The 19,392-nt window shown below is 47.5% G+C and overlaps 9 protein-coding genes across 9 annotated transcripts; 4 read left to right on the forward strand and 5 right to left on the reverse strand.

Moving 5' to 3' along the window:
• Nucleotides 1–1,410: 1,410 nt before the first annotated feature.
• Nucleotides 1,411–2,301, forward strand: N7517_007981 (uncharacterized protein; the record flags this gene model as incomplete). The annotated part of the gene is made up of 1 exon (XM_056725711.1): nucleotides 1,411–2,301. The coding sequence occupies one exon, from the start codon at nucleotides 1,411–1,413 to the stop codon at nucleotides 2,299–2,301; it is 891 nt and encodes a 296-aa protein (XP_056576562.1).
• A 530-nt stretch (nucleotides 2,302–2,831) lies between these two features.
• N7517_007982 (GNAT family N-acetyltransferase) lies at nucleotides 2,832–3,413 on the forward strand (the record flags this gene model as incomplete). The annotated part of the gene is made up of 1 exon (XM_056725712.1): nucleotides 2,832–3,413. The coding sequence occupies one exon, from the start codon at nucleotides 2,832–2,834 to the stop codon at nucleotides 3,411–3,413; it is 582 nt and encodes a 193-aa protein (XP_056576563.1).
• Nucleotides 3,414–3,682: 269 nt separating this feature from the next.
• On the reverse strand, nucleotides 3,683–6,037 carry N7517_007983 (Zn(II)2Cys6 transcription factor; the record flags this gene model as incomplete). Its single annotated transcript, XM_056725713.1, has 3 exons — nucleotides 3,683–4,091; nucleotides 4,157–5,343; nucleotides 5,393–6,037. The coding sequence occupies 3 exons, from the start codon at nucleotides 6,035–6,037 to the stop codon at nucleotides 3,683–3,685; spliced, it is 2,241 nt and encodes a 746-aa protein (XP_056576564.1).
• A 1,954-nt stretch (nucleotides 6,038–7,991) lies between these two features.
• On the reverse strand, nucleotides 7,992–10,096 carry hxt8 (uncharacterized protein; the record flags this gene model as incomplete). The annotated part of the gene is made up of 11 exons (XM_056725714.1): nucleotides 7,992–8,139; nucleotides 8,233–8,338; nucleotides 8,406–8,519; nucleotides 8,578–8,717; nucleotides 8,768–8,897; nucleotides 8,956–9,017; nucleotides 9,072–9,500; nucleotides 9,561–9,751; nucleotides 9,812–9,873; nucleotides 9,932–9,959; nucleotides 10,037–10,096. 11 exons carry the CDS (start codon nucleotides 10,094–10,096, stop codon nucleotides 7,992–7,994), a joined length of 1,470 nt encoding a protein of 489 aa, XP_056576565.1.
• Nucleotides 10,097–11,205: 1,109 nt separating this feature from the next.
• On the reverse strand, nucleotides 11,206–13,447 carry N7517_007985 (60S ribosomal eL42 domain-containing protein; the record flags this gene model as incomplete). The annotated part of the gene is made up of 7 exons (XM_056725715.1): nucleotides 11,206–11,245; nucleotides 11,308–11,492; nucleotides 11,555–11,647; nucleotides 12,139–12,259; nucleotides 12,434–13,004; nucleotides 13,071–13,320; nucleotides 13,373–13,447. 7 exons carry the CDS (start codon nucleotides 13,445–13,447, stop codon nucleotides 11,206–11,208), a joined length of 1,335 nt encoding a protein of 444 aa, XP_056576566.1.
• Nucleotides 13,448–14,009: 562 nt separating this feature from the next.
• N7517_007986 (NEDD8 family protein RUB1) lies at nucleotides 14,010–14,592 on the forward strand (the record flags this gene model as incomplete). Its single annotated transcript, XM_056725716.1, has 4 exons — nucleotides 14,010–14,020; nucleotides 14,131–14,185; nucleotides 14,329–14,411; nucleotides 14,493–14,592. 4 exons carry the CDS (start codon nucleotides 14,010–14,012, stop codon nucleotides 14,590–14,592), a joined length of 249 nt encoding a protein of 82 aa, XP_056576567.1.
• A 677-nt stretch (nucleotides 14,593–15,269) lies between these two features.
• Nucleotides 15,270–16,469, reverse strand: N7517_007987 (elongin A domain-containing protein; the record flags this gene model as incomplete). The annotated part of the gene is made up of 3 exons (XM_056725717.1): nucleotides 15,270–16,178; nucleotides 16,275–16,351; nucleotides 16,412–16,469. 3 exons carry the CDS (start codon nucleotides 16,467–16,469, stop codon nucleotides 15,270–15,272), a joined length of 1,044 nt encoding a protein of 347 aa, XP_056576568.1.
• Nucleotides 16,470–17,431: 962 nt separating this feature from the next.
• On the forward strand, nucleotides 17,432–17,938 carry N7517_007988 (putative tubulin-specific chaperone Rbl2; the record flags this gene model as incomplete). Its single annotated transcript, XM_056725718.1, has 3 exons — nucleotides 17,432–17,599; nucleotides 17,684–17,770; nucleotides 17,837–17,938. The coding sequence occupies 3 exons, from the start codon at nucleotides 17,432–17,434 to the stop codon at nucleotides 17,936–17,938; spliced, it is 357 nt and encodes a 118-aa protein (XP_056576569.1).
• A 152-nt stretch (nucleotides 17,939–18,090) lies between these two features.
• N7517_007989 (uncharacterized protein) lies at nucleotides 18,091–19,178 on the reverse strand (the record flags this gene model as incomplete). The annotated part of the gene is made up of 2 exons (XM_056725719.1): nucleotides 18,091–19,082; nucleotides 19,142–19,178. The coding sequence occupies 2 exons, from the start codon at nucleotides 19,176–19,178 to the stop codon at nucleotides 18,091–18,093; spliced, it is 1,029 nt and encodes a 342-aa protein (XP_056576570.1).
• Nucleotides 19,179–19,392: the final 214 nt, after the last annotated feature.

Genomic DNA, 19,392 nt, shown 5'->3' on the forward strand with positions numbered 1-19,392 from the left:
CTTAGATCAAGTAGTTGATCTCACTTGGAGTCGAGTCTCACGCGTACCTAAGGCCGTGCGTTCAGCGAAGGCGGTGATTGGCTGCCAGCTTGCAACCTCAGGTGGCTGGCTAAATTGGGTTATTTCGAAAACTTGAGTCAACTCCGATGTAGTATTCGGGGAATATGGAAGTGGCACAGAGAGAAGTTTGTCTTGTGAAGATGCAGGGATAAAGGCGACCTATGGTGTGTTTTCCACCAAGTATCAATCATCTCTATCTATCTACATTGTGGACAATGTCAAGTGACAGTGTCTTGGACTCCAGCAGTCTAATCTAACACATAAATTCAATTTAGGCTATAGGTCTTGTTACGAGGGCTTTAGGGACCGTCACGACGACCGGCCTAATTGGGCTAACGCCTCTGTTCTATATAGTACTTCCTCCGCTTTCCCACTCCACTCAGTAAAAAGATGCAAACCCTATATATCAATCTGATCTATCCATAAGTAGGATAATAGAAGTAGGTAATATGATCCATGGTGCGCACCTAGGCATAAGGCGAATAAATATATGCCCCTTTAAAGGAGTAACCTACAAGTAACTACTAAGAACACCTATAACTAGGTTTAGTAACTATGTGGCTACAAGGTATTTAATGATATAATAGTTAGCCGCTTACACAGCCCTTTTTTTTTAGAAACCTTTCTAGTGGTCTTTCTAGAGGCCTTCTCGGATATTTCCTTATCTATACTCTTTTTCATAAATATTTCTTCCCTTGATTAATGCTATAGTCTGTTAAGGAATAAGAGTAATTAGCCGTAGGATACATAGATACAGAAAGCATTAAATCGAGTATTTACAGTGCCACGGTCTTCTATGCCAATAAAGAGAAACATAAAGGGATAATATGCTTCCGAAAGAGGAAGGTGGGTCTTATATCACGTGTTGTCGCCTTCATATTTAGTTGATGCCTGTAGATTATGACAGTGTCTACACAATGACACAGATTAATTGTGTCTATACTTTCTAGGTGGACATTTGATTTTCTAAAATCATCCAAAGCTGACTGTTCTGTAAATTTTTTGGGCCAAATTATCTTTGCATCGGGGTAATTATCGATGAGGCAACCTTCAAATGTCTCCGATGCCCGCCAATGGACAGCCGGGGCATGAAAACAATTAATAATCATGTCTGGATTTCCAATCTAACCTCGCCTCATACTTCGTTCCTTATATATATATATATAGGTCAAAAAACGCATTTTGTTTCTAAATCGTCACATAACAGTATCTTACTGTGGAAATACATTTCCTCTCCTTTGCACGGAGTTCAACAGCCCCACTACTTTCTCATCAGCAAAACTCATTCGATAACCTCAACATCACAAACACTTTGATCTAGACCGTCAATCACACCAAATTATTATAAAAATGACGACAGCAGCATTCAGATACATCGACCCAGCTTCGTACGACCCCAACGCCACAGAGCCATTCAAAAAGGCATGGGGCAAAGTCGACGGACCAGGCCGCTCCTACCAACTCACAGAACTGGAGCGCAAAGTCGAGGACCTTCGAGGCCAAGAGTCGCACTTCACAACAGACAACTCCGGCTTCGCTTTATACAACTCCCCCGCGAAGGAGACTGCATTCACCGACGACGCCGAAGTGCGAGCGGGGTACTACGCGGAAGTAGAAGAGCTACTCCGCAAAAAACTGCCCGGCGTGAAAAAAGTAGCCATCTTCGACCATACCATCCGGCGACGGACGCCAGGCTCAGCGCGCAGTCCTGTGCAGCTGGTTCATGTGGACCAAACACCCAAAGCTGCTGAGGCGAGAGTGCGTCGCCACCTGCCCGAGGATGAAGTAGAGGAGCTGTTGAAGGGTCGATACCAGATTATCAATGTCTGGCGTCCGATTGAGAATCCGGCTTCTGATTTCCCGTTGGCGCTGATTGATTGGAGGAGCATTGCTCCTTCTGATTTTGTTAAGGTTGATCTTCTTTATCCGAAGGAGTGGCAGGAGAGTGGAGAGGTAGCGCCTGATTCTGAATCGATCTTTTCGACGGAGGGGTATGAGGTCAAGGGAGAGACTTATGCTATCGCTCCTAATGAGGGACATCGTTTCTTTTACGCTAAGGATATGACGCCCGAGGAAGTCATGTTCATCAAGTGTTTTGATTCGAGAAGCCACACTATGACTGGGGGGAAGACGGATATTGCTCACGGGTCGGGACATACTGCTTTCTTTGATCCGCAGACTCCAGCTGGATCGCCAGGGAGGCAGAGCATTGAAGTCAGATGTCTGGTTTTCTACGAATAGGCATCAAGGGTTCTCATGTTTCAACGAGTGATGCAGACTAAATTTCATGTCTTTTGTATAGTTTCTACCCTTTATTCATCAAAATTGCTATTCATGCCTTTTACATATCTCCACTCTGTACTCCGTATATCATCTATATCACTCATATCCCGAGGTCATAGTGGGGCTCGGCCACTTACCTTCTTGGCCATGTCATTGGAAGGCGCCTTTGATAAGTGAATCTTCTAACCTTCAACGTAAAAGCTCCGTTAAGAGATACTCGGATTACCAATTTATTTTTTCTTGGCAAGATGGTATGAAGTTCAGTGAGTCACGGAACATCTCCATATTTAAAAGACCCCTCTCTCCAAGACATCCACTTTTATTTTTTGACTCCTCAACTCCAATTCAACACATACTCATAGCGCGCATTCTAAGCAGCTCTTATATTTTCTCATTACATCAAACCCAAAAAGGCGGCTAAATAGTGAGCCCTAACTCCAATAACCCTCCTCCTCCGAAGCATACTAACATCTACCCCAGGATTCAAAATGCCCTCTACATCAGAAATACGAAACCAACCCAAGACCTGGATAAAGAGAGAATACCTAGTCTCAACCGACATATCCTTAATCCCCATCAAAACCCTAAACACCTGGTATGCCGGCGAAGAATTCTACTGGGCAAAGCCAATGCCAGAGCCCGCATTGCGCGAAACATTACAAAACTCCCTCTGTTTCGGGCTATACCACAGTCCAAGCCAGTCAGACAAAACACCAGAGGGCGGTTTATCGTCAGAGTCCACACTCGAATTCGTCGGCTTCGCACGCTGCGTCACAGACTACACAACATTCCTCTTCTTGACAGACGTATTTGTCCTTTCCTCGCTCCAGGGCCTCGGACTGGGAACGTGGCTGGTAACCTGCGTGCAGGAGGTTATCGAGTCGATGCCTTATCTGCGGAGATCGCTGCTGCTCACTGGGGATTGGAAGCGGTCGGTGCCATTTTATGAGAAGGTCATGGATATGGAGCTTATGATATGTAATCCTCCGGTTGATGGGAAGGATGCGGTGGGCTTTGCTGTTATGCAGCGGAAGTCTTTCGGGGCTCCTGGGTTTGTGGGACAGCCGTAGGGAGTTTAGTGAAGTTTAGAATGAGTTGTTTTGATATCATTATATTATAAATAGAATTGTTGTGGTTAGAGGTTCAGGTCGTTCAGAAAAGACGCTTTTGATTCCATCTGTTCATAGCTCATATGATTCATGACCAAACATTATAAGAGAATAATTTACCCAAATTACCAATTCCAGTATGCTCCATGCCAAAATTCTGCGTCCTAGGTCCTAGGTCCAAAACCTGAAATTCAAATAGTCATCAAGAATCATTCCGTCACATCGCGTCTCTAATCGAAGCCATAGCTTCCAGCAGTAGGCCCTAATGTATCCCACGGAACGGAAGTAGGTCCAATCCAATTCTGCGCATGCATCTGCCCGAAACCGGAATGCATGGTGTGTTCACTGGAGGTCGATGCAATAGTTGGTACCGGCGATCCGGATTGCGAGTGTGGGTGTGAGAGCGTATAGTTGTCCTGCATTGTCATCCCCGGGGAGAGGTTTGGCATTGAGAGTGGGGTTTGGATGCTTGGTAAGAGGTGGTTGTGGGACTGGGATTGGATATTTGCTTGGTTCTGTTGGTGTTGGACTTGGGCTTGGACTTGAGCCTGGGCCTGGGCCTGAGCCTGAGCCTGAGCTTGGAGGTGAGATTGAGAGTGGCTGAGGGATTGGGGGTTGTATTTCGTCGAGGCAACGTCACTAGTTTGGATGTTAGTCAATGTTCTGAGGGAGGAAATAAGGGCTGGGGTGCAACTTGGACATACATCATCTGTCGAATTATAGGAACAGCCTTGCTGCAGAAAACACTGCGGACTGAGAGCGAGGCAAACATATCTAGTGCTCGATCAAGAATCTCTTTGATCTCTTCGTACTCGTGCTGGCCCTCGGGAATGAGCAGAATGACAGCCAATGTGACTGCAGCGTGAAATGCGTGAAAACTGCCTAGTCCGCCGGTATACCATTTGTAGGGCTTGAACGATGGTGTTTCGAGGAGAATTCCAAAGATGGAAAGTGAAGCCTTGGCGGAAGCGATGCACTTTGCCCTTGTAGCGCAGGTTTCGGGCGTAATCTCGCCTTGTAGGTAGCGGCAAAGACTTGGGCGGAGGAGGAGGAGAAGGAGTTGATGGATCTGACTGTAGAGGATGTGGTGGTTGGCTTGGTGGTGAACGAGTAGGGGCTTGTTTGTATCGGGTGTATAGCGGGCGTCGACCATTTCGCGGACGGATATGATTTCCGCTTCGAGGTGGGAGGTGGTGAAGCGGGATGTATTCGGGTAGCTGAATATTGTTTCGCAGACCTTCGAAGAGATTCTGTATAGTCGGGAATTCAAAAGGAGGTAGGTCATCTGCGTCGGGCGGGGGAATGGCGAAGGTGGCGGTCGTTTTATGCTTGGGCTAGTGAGCAAGTCGACGTCGTCAATATCTGCAGGCATTTTCACGTCATGCGTTAAAGTCTGCTGATCAAGACTCCCAAATGCTGTGTTTTGGACGGTGTACAGCATCATTAATCCGGCCCAAACCCGTCGTCGCTCTTCTCTCTCAATTGGCCCAAGATTAAACCGCTCTGGGTCTAAATGGCAGCCCATTGATATTGCAACATGATGTGTGAATCCTAGCAATGTCCAGATCGGTAGCCCTCGGTGGACTCTAGCGTAATTTATGAGCACTAGAGCTTGTAATGAGTTGATCGAATGTCGGGACATCACCCCATCGGCAGCCAGGCATCGCAACGCGGCAGATCGATATCGTGCTGACAGAACTTTGATATTCCGGCTGACCGCACGCTCTCGCCCCAGATCAGCCAGCAGAGGGTGATCATCATCGAGTGCGCTTACAGCGATAGCAAGAATGGCGAATAGCAAAGCCAGCCATGATGTAGACACGCTGCCTGGATCATGGCAGAAATGTTGGTACTCGGCTTCGAACGTCAGGTCGTGAAGAATATGAAAAACCTAACCTATTGTCAGCTAGCGTCCCCCTATTTTTGTCTACATGACATACCGTCGAAAAGACCTGAAAATAAACATCTTTCAGAGTATCACAATACCGACCAGGTGGCAGAATCGCTAATAGCTCCGCACGCGATATACTCCCATTCTTCCCCAACGGGATCTGCAAATCATCATCGTCCTCCGCGACATCCGAATCCAAGTTTCGTAGACACTCCGCAGCGGGGCTCTTCGCCACTAAAGATTCCCACTGTGAAGCTAGCGGCACGTAGCGCACATGACCCGAAGGCGAAGTACGAAGCATACCAACATTATCCAACATGGGGCCGAGGGAGTCCCAAGTCTCCAATCCAGAGCCAATATCAGGCTCGGAGAAACTACCAGCTGCACTCGTCCCACCCAGTGGCGATACTGCGCCACCGGTGGGCGTGCTAGCGTGCGAAGTCATCTGTTTTTGGAGCATGGCTTCCAAGTTCCGAATTCGTGCTAGCAGTTCGTTTTGCACTGCGCTGTCGCCAGGTGAGGATTGCTCAGTTGAAAGCCGCGGTTGGCCGAGGTAGATGCAGTCTTCGGCACCTAGACCGCGCCGCACGCATGTTTGACATGGCCGGCCGTCGCGCGAGCATCGGATCTTTCGTGTTCGGCAGGCCTGGCAGCTAATGGGGAGGCGCTTGCCTGTGGAACGGGATGAAGCCATAGATGTGGGATGGAGGTCGAGGTCAAGGTCGAGGTGCACTGGAGTGAAGTGCATTCACCTCCCCGTCTGGAGGGGCCGTCTTGAGGGGCTATCGAGAGAGAGATTGTCGAGTGGAGAGCTTAGGAAAATCGAATGGCCGGTTCCAAAAAGGGGTCGGGTATTTGATACAGGTTGTGGGTATGGGTTGTCTGTTCATAAGACCCATAGGGAAATAGAACACTAGATGGGGGACGTTTTCACAGTTGAGATAAAAGCGGACAGTCCAAGTCTTCTATACTTCCAATTTGTAATAGGAGGCAACCCTTTTTTTTTTTTTTTTTTTGAAAGCTAGTGCGTTAATCGGAGTGAACATTAGCGTCATAGTTATTTGCCCCCTGTCAAGGCTAAATAGAAAAGAAATATAATTATCAAAAGGGTCTAGGGTTGAAAGTGACAACATTCCCAATACGGGGAGACCGATGCATGAAACCTTTCCAGAAATTTGATCGAAAAGGGTCCAGGGCGATCAAAGAGTTTAGCGGAGATGAATGTCCGATTCTACTAACTAAATGTAGTATAGACTGTATCAGATCTTTGGGATGGTTTAGTCCTAATAGGGCTTTGATACACTTCCTTTCCATGGTTTCATTGTTGCTCGGGCCTTCTGAACTATTTGTGTGAGAATACCGAACATCCCCAAGACCGAATTGCGAATATATTAGGTACGGAGTATGAGACAAAGGGATAACTTCAAAGCCGAGTTTCCGTTGCCACACTGGCTGAGCCACATAGGCCGATCATCCCTTGCTTCAGCTCGGTAGTAAAAGCACAAGCGCTGAACTACGTAGGCTCCAACGTGAGTGCTTATTGGCCAGATGTATTTTTCCTTAGCCACATTCATGCGCCATGACAACAATCCTCCCCCTATATGGATAACCTGGCGGCAGTGCGCCATACTTAGAACCCGATACTCCACGTGAAATTTCTGACTTTTCAGCTCGATGGAGACGTCAGAGTTCCAGTATCTCGGTTTGGATTGTTTATTTTTTCTTAAATTTTTATACTGATATTTTTTGGACCAGATTTTCTCAATAATATTTTCCAATATACGGTAGATCATTTAATATAAATTGATATACCTAAAGAAAAAAACCCTCTAATAATTTTCATTCCATTGTGCGAACTATCTATTTAGCGTGGCTCGGACCCTCGTGTTCCTGGCTCTCGGGAATCCGGTAACTTTAACGTTCAACTAGTTAGAACTGTCAACTTTGATTCCGAGTTAAATCCGAAATTAGAAAAGAGAACTAGCGTAATGTGTTGAAAAGAATGAAGGTCCAATGGATATACCAATGATATATCAATGATATGCCAATGATATGCCAATGATATGTCAAAAGTACGTGGCAAATAATCTCCCGATCTCGGGGAGTAAACTGGAATCATACGTGGTTCAAGCTACGGGATATTTAGTCCGTTAGCTTTCGGTATTTAGTATTTACGTCGGGTGATCATTAGTATCATCCCACTGCGAGATGGAGTGTCAGGAACATCTCATCGGATGCCCAGGCAACATTCAATAGCTATTTTGCAAGGGTCATACTCAGAGAATTGGCATGTGAGCTCTAATAATCATTAGCCGGTCGAACGGCGAATTATGCATGATTCAATGAATCTCTGGACTCTAGTTCTGTGGGGAACTCAGGGCTGAAACGGGGGCAAACACGAGCTGCGAATCTTAAATACTTCAGCCTAATATGCACTGGTTTTACTTTTGTGGCTTCGGTAGTTATCTGAGGCAAATTAAAGAGAAGCCACAAATTTAACCTTCGGAAAGGGGCTGGAATGCTCCTAAGGATATACATTGTAATCTGCTCCTGAATCTGCAAAGTATACGTTGAATATCTTGATACACATTTACTTCTGAGATATTGAAATTGCACTATCATAAGCTAATCAGCCCTGCCAATACAGTTCAAACTGCCTTGGCCGTTCCATCGGTCGATTCAATGTGCTGCGTTTCGCCAACCACACTGATCGTACGCTTAGCTCCCGCGTCTTGATCCACGACCTGGTCACCAAACGCAGCAGCCACTTCCTCAAGGGTCTTTTGCTTGGTTTCCCTAAAGGGGTGTTAGTTTCTCATCTATTTTTATCTCTCTCTCTCTCTCCTCTCATCTCCGATGAAAGAAGTAGAACGAAAATAGACCACTTACGGGAAGTAAAAGTAGGCAATCACTAAGAAGAATGCAGAGCATACTACAAACACGTAGTAGTAGTTTTCGTGAATGTTGGCAAAAGCACTGGGTCCAGCCTCGGTGACTGTTTTCGGGTGAAGAGGTTAGCAATCGCGAACAGGGAAGTATTATCTTTCATATGTCAAACATACTGCCAACATTAACGATGAAGTGAGAAGCGGCGGCCAGGCCCATAACCTTGCTGCGGAGAGCAATAGGAAGAACTTCGGCGCCATACAGCCATGTAGTACTGTTGAGCATGCCATCTAAAAAGAAGAACCAGAGTTAGCGATCATTTCTCGCAACCATGGTGCGAATCCGTACAATAGCAAACCACAAAGAGGTAGATTCCAAGAATCGCAAAGCCCTTTCCGACGCGGTTATCTGTATTCTGGAACTGCCTCTGCATCACCGCGGCGTAGATTTCGATCAGGACAACACCAGCCAATCCAGTGAGCAACATCCTGTGAGGGTTAGCGGGCGTGCGAGATGATAACTCAACGTATCTACTTACTTCCGACGTCCCCATTGGTCGGTCATGTACATCGTAGTGAGCGAGTTGGACAAAAACGCAATGGTACCGTAGACTGCAGCCAAAGCGAGGATCGAGTGTGATCCGATTCCAAGGCCCTTGTATAGAATAGCTAGGAGATATATTAGCATTCCAACAATTCAACACCGGCACCCACACCCAGGACTCACTCTGATAATACTGAATGACATTGACACCCGTCAAACTCGTCATCGTCTGCACAGCAATAGACCTAAACATCCAAATCAGTTCCCACACACAAAACCCAAGAAAGAAACAAACTCACACAAGCACCCGATGCCTAAACAATTTAAAGATCTCCCGGTAAGAAGTCATCTCCCTCTCCATCTCATACTCAATCTGTGCCTTCATAAGTCCAAACTCCTCCTCCATATCATGGAGCACAATGCCACGGCGAATGCGCGCAAACTCGCTCCGCGCCAGCTCAACCTTCCCCACGCGAATCAGCTGTCGCGGCGAGTTGGGCATGAAAGTTGAAAGACCAATGAACATGATAATTCCCCAGGGAATCTGGACGCCCAGAGGCAGACGCCATTGCATGGGGCCGTAGGGAGCGTAGCTGCAAGCGTAGCCGACCCAGTTCGACATCATAGTCCCGAATGAGATACCGCAGCCAGAGATTCCGCCGATCAGACCGCGGTATCTTGGGTCCGAAATTTCGCTCAGGTAGATTGGGACTGTTGCGACCATGCCACTGGGAGGTCGTTAATTTTGGCCGGTTGTCTATATATCTAATGGGGAATGGACGACTTACCCTACTGCAAAGCCGGCTAGTACACGGCCGGCGAGGAACATGCCGATGTTGACGGAGGCGGTTTGGATGACGGTGCCGATTGTCACGATCACGCACATCATTTGCATGAAGCGGATGCGGCCGAGTCGATCACCGATGAATGTTTGTGTCAAGGCGCCGACGGCTTCGCCAGCAATGTACACGGCCACAACCTAGAATGATTAGATTTTGGGTCTGGTTTGTTGGGTTGGAGATTGAATGGTTGGACATACAGCTCCTGTGAGGCCATTTGATGGCTTTTTCATATAATCAATCCAACTTTGGTGTGCAATCGCTAGGTAATCGTTAGTTTTGAGTCGCGAATGTAGAATTTACTGGTAATTGTAACTCACTAGTTGTGGCAATGCCCGTATCGAAGCCCTATTCAACCGTTAGAGCTAACTTCGCGTAGTACACGGTCCAAAATCATTTGATCTTGGAACAAGAAATCAACCTACAAACAAGAACGTGCCTATAGCAGCAAAGAAAGCAATACCCAGCGAATACCACAGTGCCATCTTGAAGGATTCTTAATTTTCTGGAATCAAACAGGGATATTAAGAAGTGAAAAGAAAAGGTACACCAAGAACTAAAAACAAGAGCTCCCGCGGTATATTAACTGATCTCTAATCACAGAAGGCCGGACTACGTCCGATGGGCCGAGGATGCGTCACACAGTAGACAAAGAGACATACGATACGCCCATTGTCGGAGGAGAGCCGAGAGAATGATTCCTGGGGAAGCGGGGGGCTGGGGTAGACCCCTTGATACGAGTCCCCACAAGAACAGGAGCCTTTTAGCCTCGCAAGATATAGCTAAAGGCTGTCCAGAATACGGGGTCCTCGGGGTATGTCAATCCGCGGTCCACATATGCTACAGTATAAAGATTCCCTGTCTTATCCGGCCTATATTGGTCTGAAATCAATTCTGACGGGTTACCACTTTAGGACATACATTCGCTTCACCCCCCACGCTCCGAGTCTTGGCGCCCTTATTTTCTTGACTTAATGCTGTGTTCTGTATGCATCATTGGGGAATATTTGGACTGAACATTGAAGTATAGCGGGTGTCCCTTGGAAGGGACAAAATATATTCTATCGCTCGGTCCTTCCAAGGTTGTCAGGTGCTCGGGGATACCCCGATGACTGTGCCAAGTTTACACTAGAGTATGATGTAGTTTATTGGTGACAGCCTCGAAATATATTTTCGACCATCACTAAGGTAACGTGGGGGTAAATGAAATAAATGAAAGACTTCGCTAAGTCTCACGAGACACTCCACTGGTAGTGGACCCATGAGGATGTGTACAGAGTCTTGGCAATAACTGGGGCATATAACCCACTCTGACAGTCGAGGACGCTACAAAGGGAACATTTGAGTGAAAATCCCAATGAACGGCAAGAAATGAGGTGCGATGTGCCACTACGACGTTGGCGGCTACTAGCTCTACTGTGAAGCAAGAATAATCATTCAAAGACTCGTAATCCGGTAGTCATAGATGGTGTTTTTGAATAGATGAATTCCTATTTCATTTTTCCATTGCCAATGTCATATATGCTCCGCAAAAACAGCGAAGCACTTTGTGCAATGCAGGAAACCCAGAAGCCGAACAAGGAAATTGAACAATCTAGAAAACGAGGGCAGCACCCTTGGTCTTCTTGTCACCACTGTAAAGAGAGATACGTCAGTACTGGATATCAAAACAATGGAATGTGCAGATGCAACATACCCCAGCTCGAAGTGCTTGCAGCGCTTCAGGGCGAGCTGCTTCTTGGCCTTGCAAGCAGTGCACTCGAGACGCAGGACGACCTTCTTGGTGGTCTTGGCCTTCTTGTGGAAGACGGGCTTGGTCTGACCACCGTAACCACTCTGCTTCCGGTCGTAACGGCGCTTACCCTGGGCGAAGAGGGAGGCCTAAATCACAAAAAAAATCAGCAATGGCTCACGACTACCATTCTGGTGTCCAGGGCACTAACCTTGCCAGCCTTGTACTGGGTGACCTTGTGCTGTTGGTGCTTGTGGCACTCCTTGGACTTGCAGTACGTCCGGCGGGTTTTGGGAATGTTGACCTGTGCGGAGATATGTCATGAGCTTTTGTCTTTCGGTCTGATTGTGCAAAGATCAATGTCAAATGTGATTCGTGCCCCGAAATCCGATTCGAAATTAGTGCGGTCGCAAAGAGATGGGTCGCGTTGTCCGGATCGTGGTTTTCATGGAGCAGGAAGCGTGGTTGAATATTTGGGATTCAAAAGGATTGCGGTGTGCATCCATTGTGGTCTGCTTCTCGAATCCTCGATTTCGTCACCAAGTGTTGTTATTGCAGGTTTCGCCACACCCCCTCTTCAATGCCGACTTCCATATTGCATGCTGCGAGAATCCGGTAAAAAAAAACGGACGGTTGGGTGGTTCATGATGTGGTGATTCGCGACGGTCGGCGGATTTGACGATTTCGAGGTCGGCCGCACAGTGGACATCTCACAATCTCTCCACGACTCGAGAAACTTCGAATGGCCGGGGCTTGCAGAACACTTTGACATATCTCGTAGGGTGATATCCTTACCATTTTGACTGACTTGGCCGGATAGCTGGGTGGTGGTCGTTGGATTGTCGCTTGTCGGAGGAGAGCAAGTGCGATTGTTGGGTTGTGGGATTTCACTCGCTTAGGCCCTATCGGGTGGGCGCTAACCATTTTAGGAGTCGCCAAGAAGGTTATGCTGAGTCACTCATAAAGCTTATGCCTGAGGCATCGTTGACATCACTGACACTAAAAGTGTTTGGAGTCGATTCGTAGCACATATATTGTATTCTGTTATACAAATCCTTCTCCAAGTATGAGACTATCCCCTACTCCATACCATGTCTGGCCCTTCATCAATTCCAACCCCTTTTCATGACCTATCACCCATTGCCCTTGAGATGGGTCCCCCAATCTCCTCCACACATTTGAGCGGAGTTCATGATTGAGATCCTCGATCTTATCAACAAGCTGCGATGCTTTCTTCTCGAATTCCTTTGGAGAATCTGACTCTCCTTCTTGGGGGCTACTGGGCGCAATAAAGCGCCCAATGGTGATATGCGCAGACGGAACGGTATACCTAGCCGCAATTGGACAGCCAGATTGGGTAACGATGTTGTAGAGATCACTCCGCAGATGGTGATAGGTAAACTGGTCATCTTTCCCACTGTACTCACAGTGGTCCTCCTCTCCAGCTGCGGGAACAAAGCTCAGGGCAACAGCAGAAATGTCGTAGCTGATTACTGGCTTCACCAGCCGAGCACGGTGGGTGAGAGTGTAGTTTGCCAGCTCTGCTACGGACCCACTCATCTCAAGAGAAGAGGCAATCTCATCGATTTCAGACCCTGTCAATGAAGACCTAATCTCGAGTGTGGTCATGTGCAGATGATTAGAGGGCACAAGCCAGAGAGCTATATTGCAGAATCACAATTAGTACAGCCTCTCTGCAGTTTGCACAAATTATATATAGCACGCACCAGGTCCAATCAAGGGACCAATCTCCTGCTGAATCTTGTAGATTAAGTCCCCGATATGCTGTGGCGGGCGTGCCCAAAAGGCAAGGTTGTGTCTCGGGTCGGCCAAATCTGTCGAGCCCTTCTCTGCCTTGAGGACTTTGGACAGAATCTTATCTTCTTTCCATTCGTAAAATCCAGGCTGGCAGATTTGATTTCTGAAGGAGGCATTTCTATTGCTTCTATGAGTCTCATAGGCAATTTGCAATTGTTTCTGGATGAGACTCTCAGCATTTGGCTATTCACAATTAATGACGCAAGCTTACCGGGTCATTTTCAGAACGAGTGATCAATTGCTGAAACTGATTCTCAGCTGTTACATGCACAGGTCCTTTGGCCATGTTGTCTGAGTTCGGACTCCAATTGACTGATTCTAGTCTAGGAGAGTTCCAGCGGGGTAGATGGGGTAAAACTGTACGCAGGTGAGAAAAAGGGAGTTTATACTATCGACTTTCTAGGTGCTGTGTAGTATTAAACAGAGAAATGATATATAGTACTTGAGTCAATTGCTAGTCAGAAAATAATCTTTTGTTTCACTAATTATTTTCAATATGTCAACTATACTACCAATAGTTCATTATATATTGCTGGACTCTTGAAGGAAAACTCATTTTCAAAAATGATGTTTCAGGGGCTTACCGCTAGAATTAAGATAGTAAAGTTATAGTAAGATAATCCACCTTCTTTCAACAATTCTAATTATAGTGTTCACTACATGTACATTGTCCCAAGTCAAAAGTGAGGCTCCGACGCGATCAGGCAATAAGGCCACAGGCCCCCACCAAAACCCCGCCAGGCTCACATCTTCTCTCCAACTCATTGACAAGAGCTGTCCAACTACATTGCGACCCATACCTTGCTCCACTACCATCCAAACCGAAAAAAAGCCACCGTCGCTTCAATATGTTGATCAAGTGCGTTTCTCAGCTCTAGCATGACCCTGTCCCCATTGCATCATCGCATGACCCCGAACCTGGAAAAGGTCACCCCCAGAGCCGCAAGCTGACATATCGCGTCCAAACAGGGTCCGAACACTCACCGGAAAGGAGATCGAGCTCGACATCGAGCCTGACTACAAGGTAAACCACCTGCCAGCCTTGATGCATTTCCGGATCCTCCCCGCACGGAACACTCTATCCTTCGACTGAAACCACAACCCACAAGCACCGCTATATCCACGCTCTCTGAATGCGCTTATACTGATACGGATCGCTCCATATAGGTCTCCCGGATAAAGGAGCGTGTCGAGGAAAAGGAGGGAATTCCCCCTGTCCAGCAACGACTCATCTTTGGCGGCAAGCAGATGTAAGAAACCACTCTGAGTTATCTTTATTGCATCTTTCTATTATCAAAGACAAATCCAAGCTAACAACTTGTCACAAACAGGGCCGATGACAAGACAGCCTCAGAATATAACCTCGAAGGTGGTGCCACGCTCCATCTTGTGCTTGCTCTGCGTGGAGGATGTGCTGCGATGTCGTTGTAAACGCTTTTTGTCATTTTTAGATACCATATTTCTGCAGCAATGTGAATCAGTTGAGGAACACTAGTGCTTGTCCATCCCGCATTCCATTTCGCGAGGATTCGAGCTGCGGGGACCGCAGCGGAGCGATGGGATTTGAGCTTGAATGGCGAGGCAGGTGTTCTGGGTTGAATCGTTTTTATTTATTTGCGTCCCTTTTTCTCAAGGACATAAGGTTTTTGCATGGAGTGGCTTGGGTTGGCTATACCATCCCGACTTTATCCCCAGGCTTTGGATGTTGCATATCTCTAATTTAGTGGCGCGCAATCCCGTGGGAGATATAATGCGACTAGCACTGCCGAGTTCGTTCTTGAATGAGGCACCGAGAGATGGGTTTAAAATACTATACCCAGCTCAGCTGACTCAGCTACGAACGCTATAAGGTACGTCAAAACTTCGCATTGGGCAAACAGTTCCCGTATACATCTTACAGACGGAACAGGAATTAGGGATAATATATGGGGTTTCTTCTTGAAATTTGATAAGATTAAAACACGGAAATGAATTGCAAGTGAGGTGCATCCCACCTCGGGTATCAGAACAATCCCAAACTCCTTGCTCCAAACTGACACAAAATGTTGAGCTACCTATGTCTCATATAGATAAATATGTGGAAGGCCTCCTTCTGGAGACCCCGAAAATCACAAAAAATTATCCCGAAGATCACGACAAATGTCGTCGCTTTGCCGGCATGAAAATGCTCGGCGCCGGGCGTCTACGAATGACGCCCGGGCGGGGAGGAGGAGGCCCGGATGAAGACGGGCGGGATGAGGGGAGAGAAGAGCTGGGAGGGGCGGGGAGGGACGAAGAAGATTCCTCTGCACCATGAGGGGGGAGGTTGCACGGCGCTTCAGCTTGGGCTCAGTGGCCACAGCCGGTGACTTCTTTGCGCTAGGCGCATCGCTGCTGGATGCGCCACGGGGTGAGGGTGAGGAGGAGGAGGCGGTGGAAGTTAGCGCGCGGAGTCGCGCCTCATTCCGGGCCAGCATAGGGTGCTGGACCGACTGCGGAAGTATGCTGGGGCGGCTGATACGTGGGGCAAGTGGTTGCGGCTTTGACATCGGCTGTGGTGCCGACTGCTCAGCGGGGCGGCGGTGTTCTTCAACCAAGCCGATCGGTGCGCGCTTGACTTGCGACGCACGGTTGTTGAGAGACTTGGTAGGCATCGTCAGCGCGGTGTTGCGCTTCTGTGGCTGGAAGATGCTGGGCTTCTTGTCATGACCGACCAGCCTGCGATCATATGTAGCATGACGTTGTCGTACGGAGGGTCGGGATCCAGCCATGCGCAAGCCCTTGCCCTCAGGGATGAGCTTGGGAGTGAGGAGTGCACGCTTGGCACTAATGCCGTCAATCGCCATCTTCATTCTCTCCGCATCGGCGTCAAGAGAACGTTGGACTTGGTCGCGGAGATCACAGTACACCCCGTACCAGTTGTTGGTATTTTCCGGGAGTTCATACTTCTCCCAATCGGGAATGTCCCGTTTAATGAGCTCCAGCCAGAGTTCTTCATCTTCGTCGGCGAGGTGGGGGGATGCGAGCTCCATGGCATGCTGTAAAATTAAAAAGAATGGTGTTAGTAAGTGAGTTTGAAACTATAAACGAAGTTCAAGGTGAGGTAATAGAAAATGAGGTTTAGAAACACGTACCAGCTTTTCGGGGTTATGAATATTAAGCAAGATAGGGCGGGCAAGTGAGTATGGCATCGCGCCCAGATCATCTAGGTCTGAAAATCACACAGTTAGTCTGTAATCATCTAAAATTATATAGTTCATTTGGCCTATACCCTTGACAAAGCGGATAGCCGTGGCTGTGGCCAGGTGAAGCAGTGATGGGGCCGGCATCTTTATGATGGCAATGGTTCAAGCCGAATTGGGTACCATAAGATGTGCGACATAAGGTGAAAGCAATTAAATGATATATGATAAAGCACAGGCGCAAGTCGCTTTTAATAGAACAAAGGACAGATAAAAAGATGCTAGATGCGATGCTATTCTCGTGGTTGTAGATGGTAGGAGTCTCGGCTTTAAATAAATGGACGATCACGAGGTCTCGGCTGGCTAACGCTGATTGGCTGCCTGAAGCTCCATGGATTCAATGTTTTATTTAATGGTCTTTGATCTTATGTTTCATGTCCATAGTTATGGAGTCTAGTGTTGATCTGATATTTATAAGATTAGATATCTACTCAACCCTGGGAAGTGAGGGCTGAGCTTCATTATCAACTCGAGGATTTCAAGGTGCATTTTTTTGCTAAATCAACCATAATGACAACTTCCCCTGATTAACAAAGTATTGGAAACTGGAATAATTACTATGAAATCTAATGCTTTGCGAAACATAATTTTATATTCTAACGGCTTCTTGCATTCATCTTATGTCTCGGATTCATCCTCCCTCTTTTGGAACTTATAATTATAAGCACGTGATTATCCACCTTAACAGCAAACAATGCAAACATCGTCTTGATAGCATCATAGAGGGGCATATCAATGAACTTTTGAGAAATCGAAAATCAGTTCAGCATACTACTAAATTCTGTTGTCAGATCCAAAATCCACAGGTATGTCATTTCTATTATTTGTCTCTGCCGTGATGTCCGTCTATATGCACTGTGTCTTGAACAATTGTGCACAGCAATGCTAGCCGTACAGCTATCATGTGCGCATCCTGAGTGCTGGATATAGACTTCCAATAGTGTTAATTGGAAGACACCTTCTCATCCTATGGGAGCTCCTCTGGCAATATCATTGGAGGCTCGGTGTCAAATCCTAGGACACGTCTAACTCTCACGCAGATAATCATAATGGCACCCCGCACGCAGCTAGAGATCGCCACTTCCTCCGTGATCCGCCTGGTCAAGGAGGAAGCTTCTTACCACAAGGAGCTTCTGCAGCAGGCTGAGCGTATCAAGAGGCTGGAGGCTGATACCACCGGTGGCGACGAGAACCGCGAGTATACCTTGAAGCAAGAGGTATGTGTCTTGTACGGAAGCTTTGCTTCTACCAAATCATCTTGCCTATTTTTTTGAAACCTCTAATGCTGACACGGATGATAGCGCATGTCTCTTGAAGAGACCAAGAAGGTTCTGCCTACGTTGAAGGAGAAGATTGTGCAGGCTGTTGCGAACCTAGAAGCTCTGATTGTGAGTGAAACATTCCCTGTCTACCACCTATCTGTATTCTTGGATTCCATTAACCAATTCTGATAGGTTGAGGAGGGCAAGAAGGGAATGGACAGCAACGTTGCGCATATTACTGCTGGGAAAGAAGCCATTGCCCAAGCTAAGACTGCAGAGCGCGAGATTTCGTGAAGAAGATGTTGATTACATCAAAGCTAAAAAAAAATACCCATAAGGTGGAAAGATTCCATAATATTATTCAATAAATTTAAGCCATGCCCAACGCCAGACCATAAACCAGAACTCCTTGCTAGTGCTAGTAATGTACACGCCGAAATGCATTTTCAGGTAGTATCCATCTTCCCGTTGAAGTTGTCAGGGAGTTCCTCTCCTTCCTCGAGCTCGGATAATTCGCCATCACTAATCGCAGAGATTTCACCTTCATCGATCATGTCGGTATCTTCCCGATTAGATACTGCCCCATCAATCTGGGCGGCTGTAACTTGCCGTAAAGGCGACGCAGCACCGGCAACCCCTGGCTTCTCAACCTGTAGGGCAGATGGTCGACCGGCCTCATCTTGGCCGTGCTGGGAGGGGGTCGCGGCATCGGTTTCAGGACCAGGGGTGTTTCCACTACTAGCCTTGCCCTTGGATGTGGCATCTCCCTCATCACCGTCTGCGCCCTCCTGCATGCCTTCCCGGCGCTCGACTTCCTCTTTCTCATCGCGGATTAGGCGACGAAGCTGCATCCCCTCGTCCACAATGCGACCGAACTGTTCGCGTCGCTCAGCCCAGGTCATAGCGTAGTCCTTGCTTTCCTTCTCGAGATCTGCGATCTCTAGTCGCAATTTCTGAAGGTTCGCTGACTGGTCTTCACGCGGCTTGAGTAGGCGGTTGCTCGTGATTTTGTCCGTCAATTCATCGTAGGTCTTTCGCAAGGAGAGGAGTCGCTGCGCCTCTTCAAGTTGACTGCGTAGATCGGCCGTGCTTTCCCGTACAGACTGCATTGTCGACAGAATCTGAACTCGCTCCGTGGCATATCGCTGGCGTTCTTGGTCGTTGCTAGTAAGAAGGAATTGGACACGCGCAATACTGCCCTCGAAGGCAGCAAAGTCGAGTGAGACATCCTCGCGGAAGTGGCGCCATTCTTCGAGCCTTTTTTGTTTCTCGGCTTCTGTTGCGGTCGCATCTGAGTCGGCGTCTGTTTCTTCGGGAGGAGGGGTGACAGGGAGCGAGGATTGTGAGACAATAAGGGATTCGGGGTTCAATAGTCGTTTCGAAATTCGCTTGAATGGTTTTTCTTCGACGTTGAGGAGACGCGATTTGTGGAGCGCATCTGTAAGAGCTGGGGTGTTAACATTGACCTGCGAGGACAGAGCTGGAGTTGGACTCGACCTTCTTCTGGCTGGCCCAGCAGCCCGTACGAAGCCATCTTGTGTATCTGCTTATGAAATTCGACACGAAAGGCTAATAGCACAAAATAGATTGAAATTGTGCGCGACTTCAAGGTGATCGAAGTGGGGAGGAATATGAAAAGTGAAGCCGAGCGGTCTGGCACTTGGAACTTCCGCCTTAAACCTTTATTGACCTCCAGGGTTTGATGGATATTCATCAACAATCAGCTGTGCTGCCTAACGAGATAATCG

Source organism: Penicillium concentricum (genome assembly GCF_028827145.1).
Source record: "Penicillium concentricum strain IBT 3081 chromosome Unknown utg000003l_segment0_segment0, whole genome shotgun sequence".
NCBI lineage: Eukaryota > Fungi > Ascomycota > Eurotiomycetes > Eurotiales > Aspergillaceae > Penicillium > Penicillium concentricum.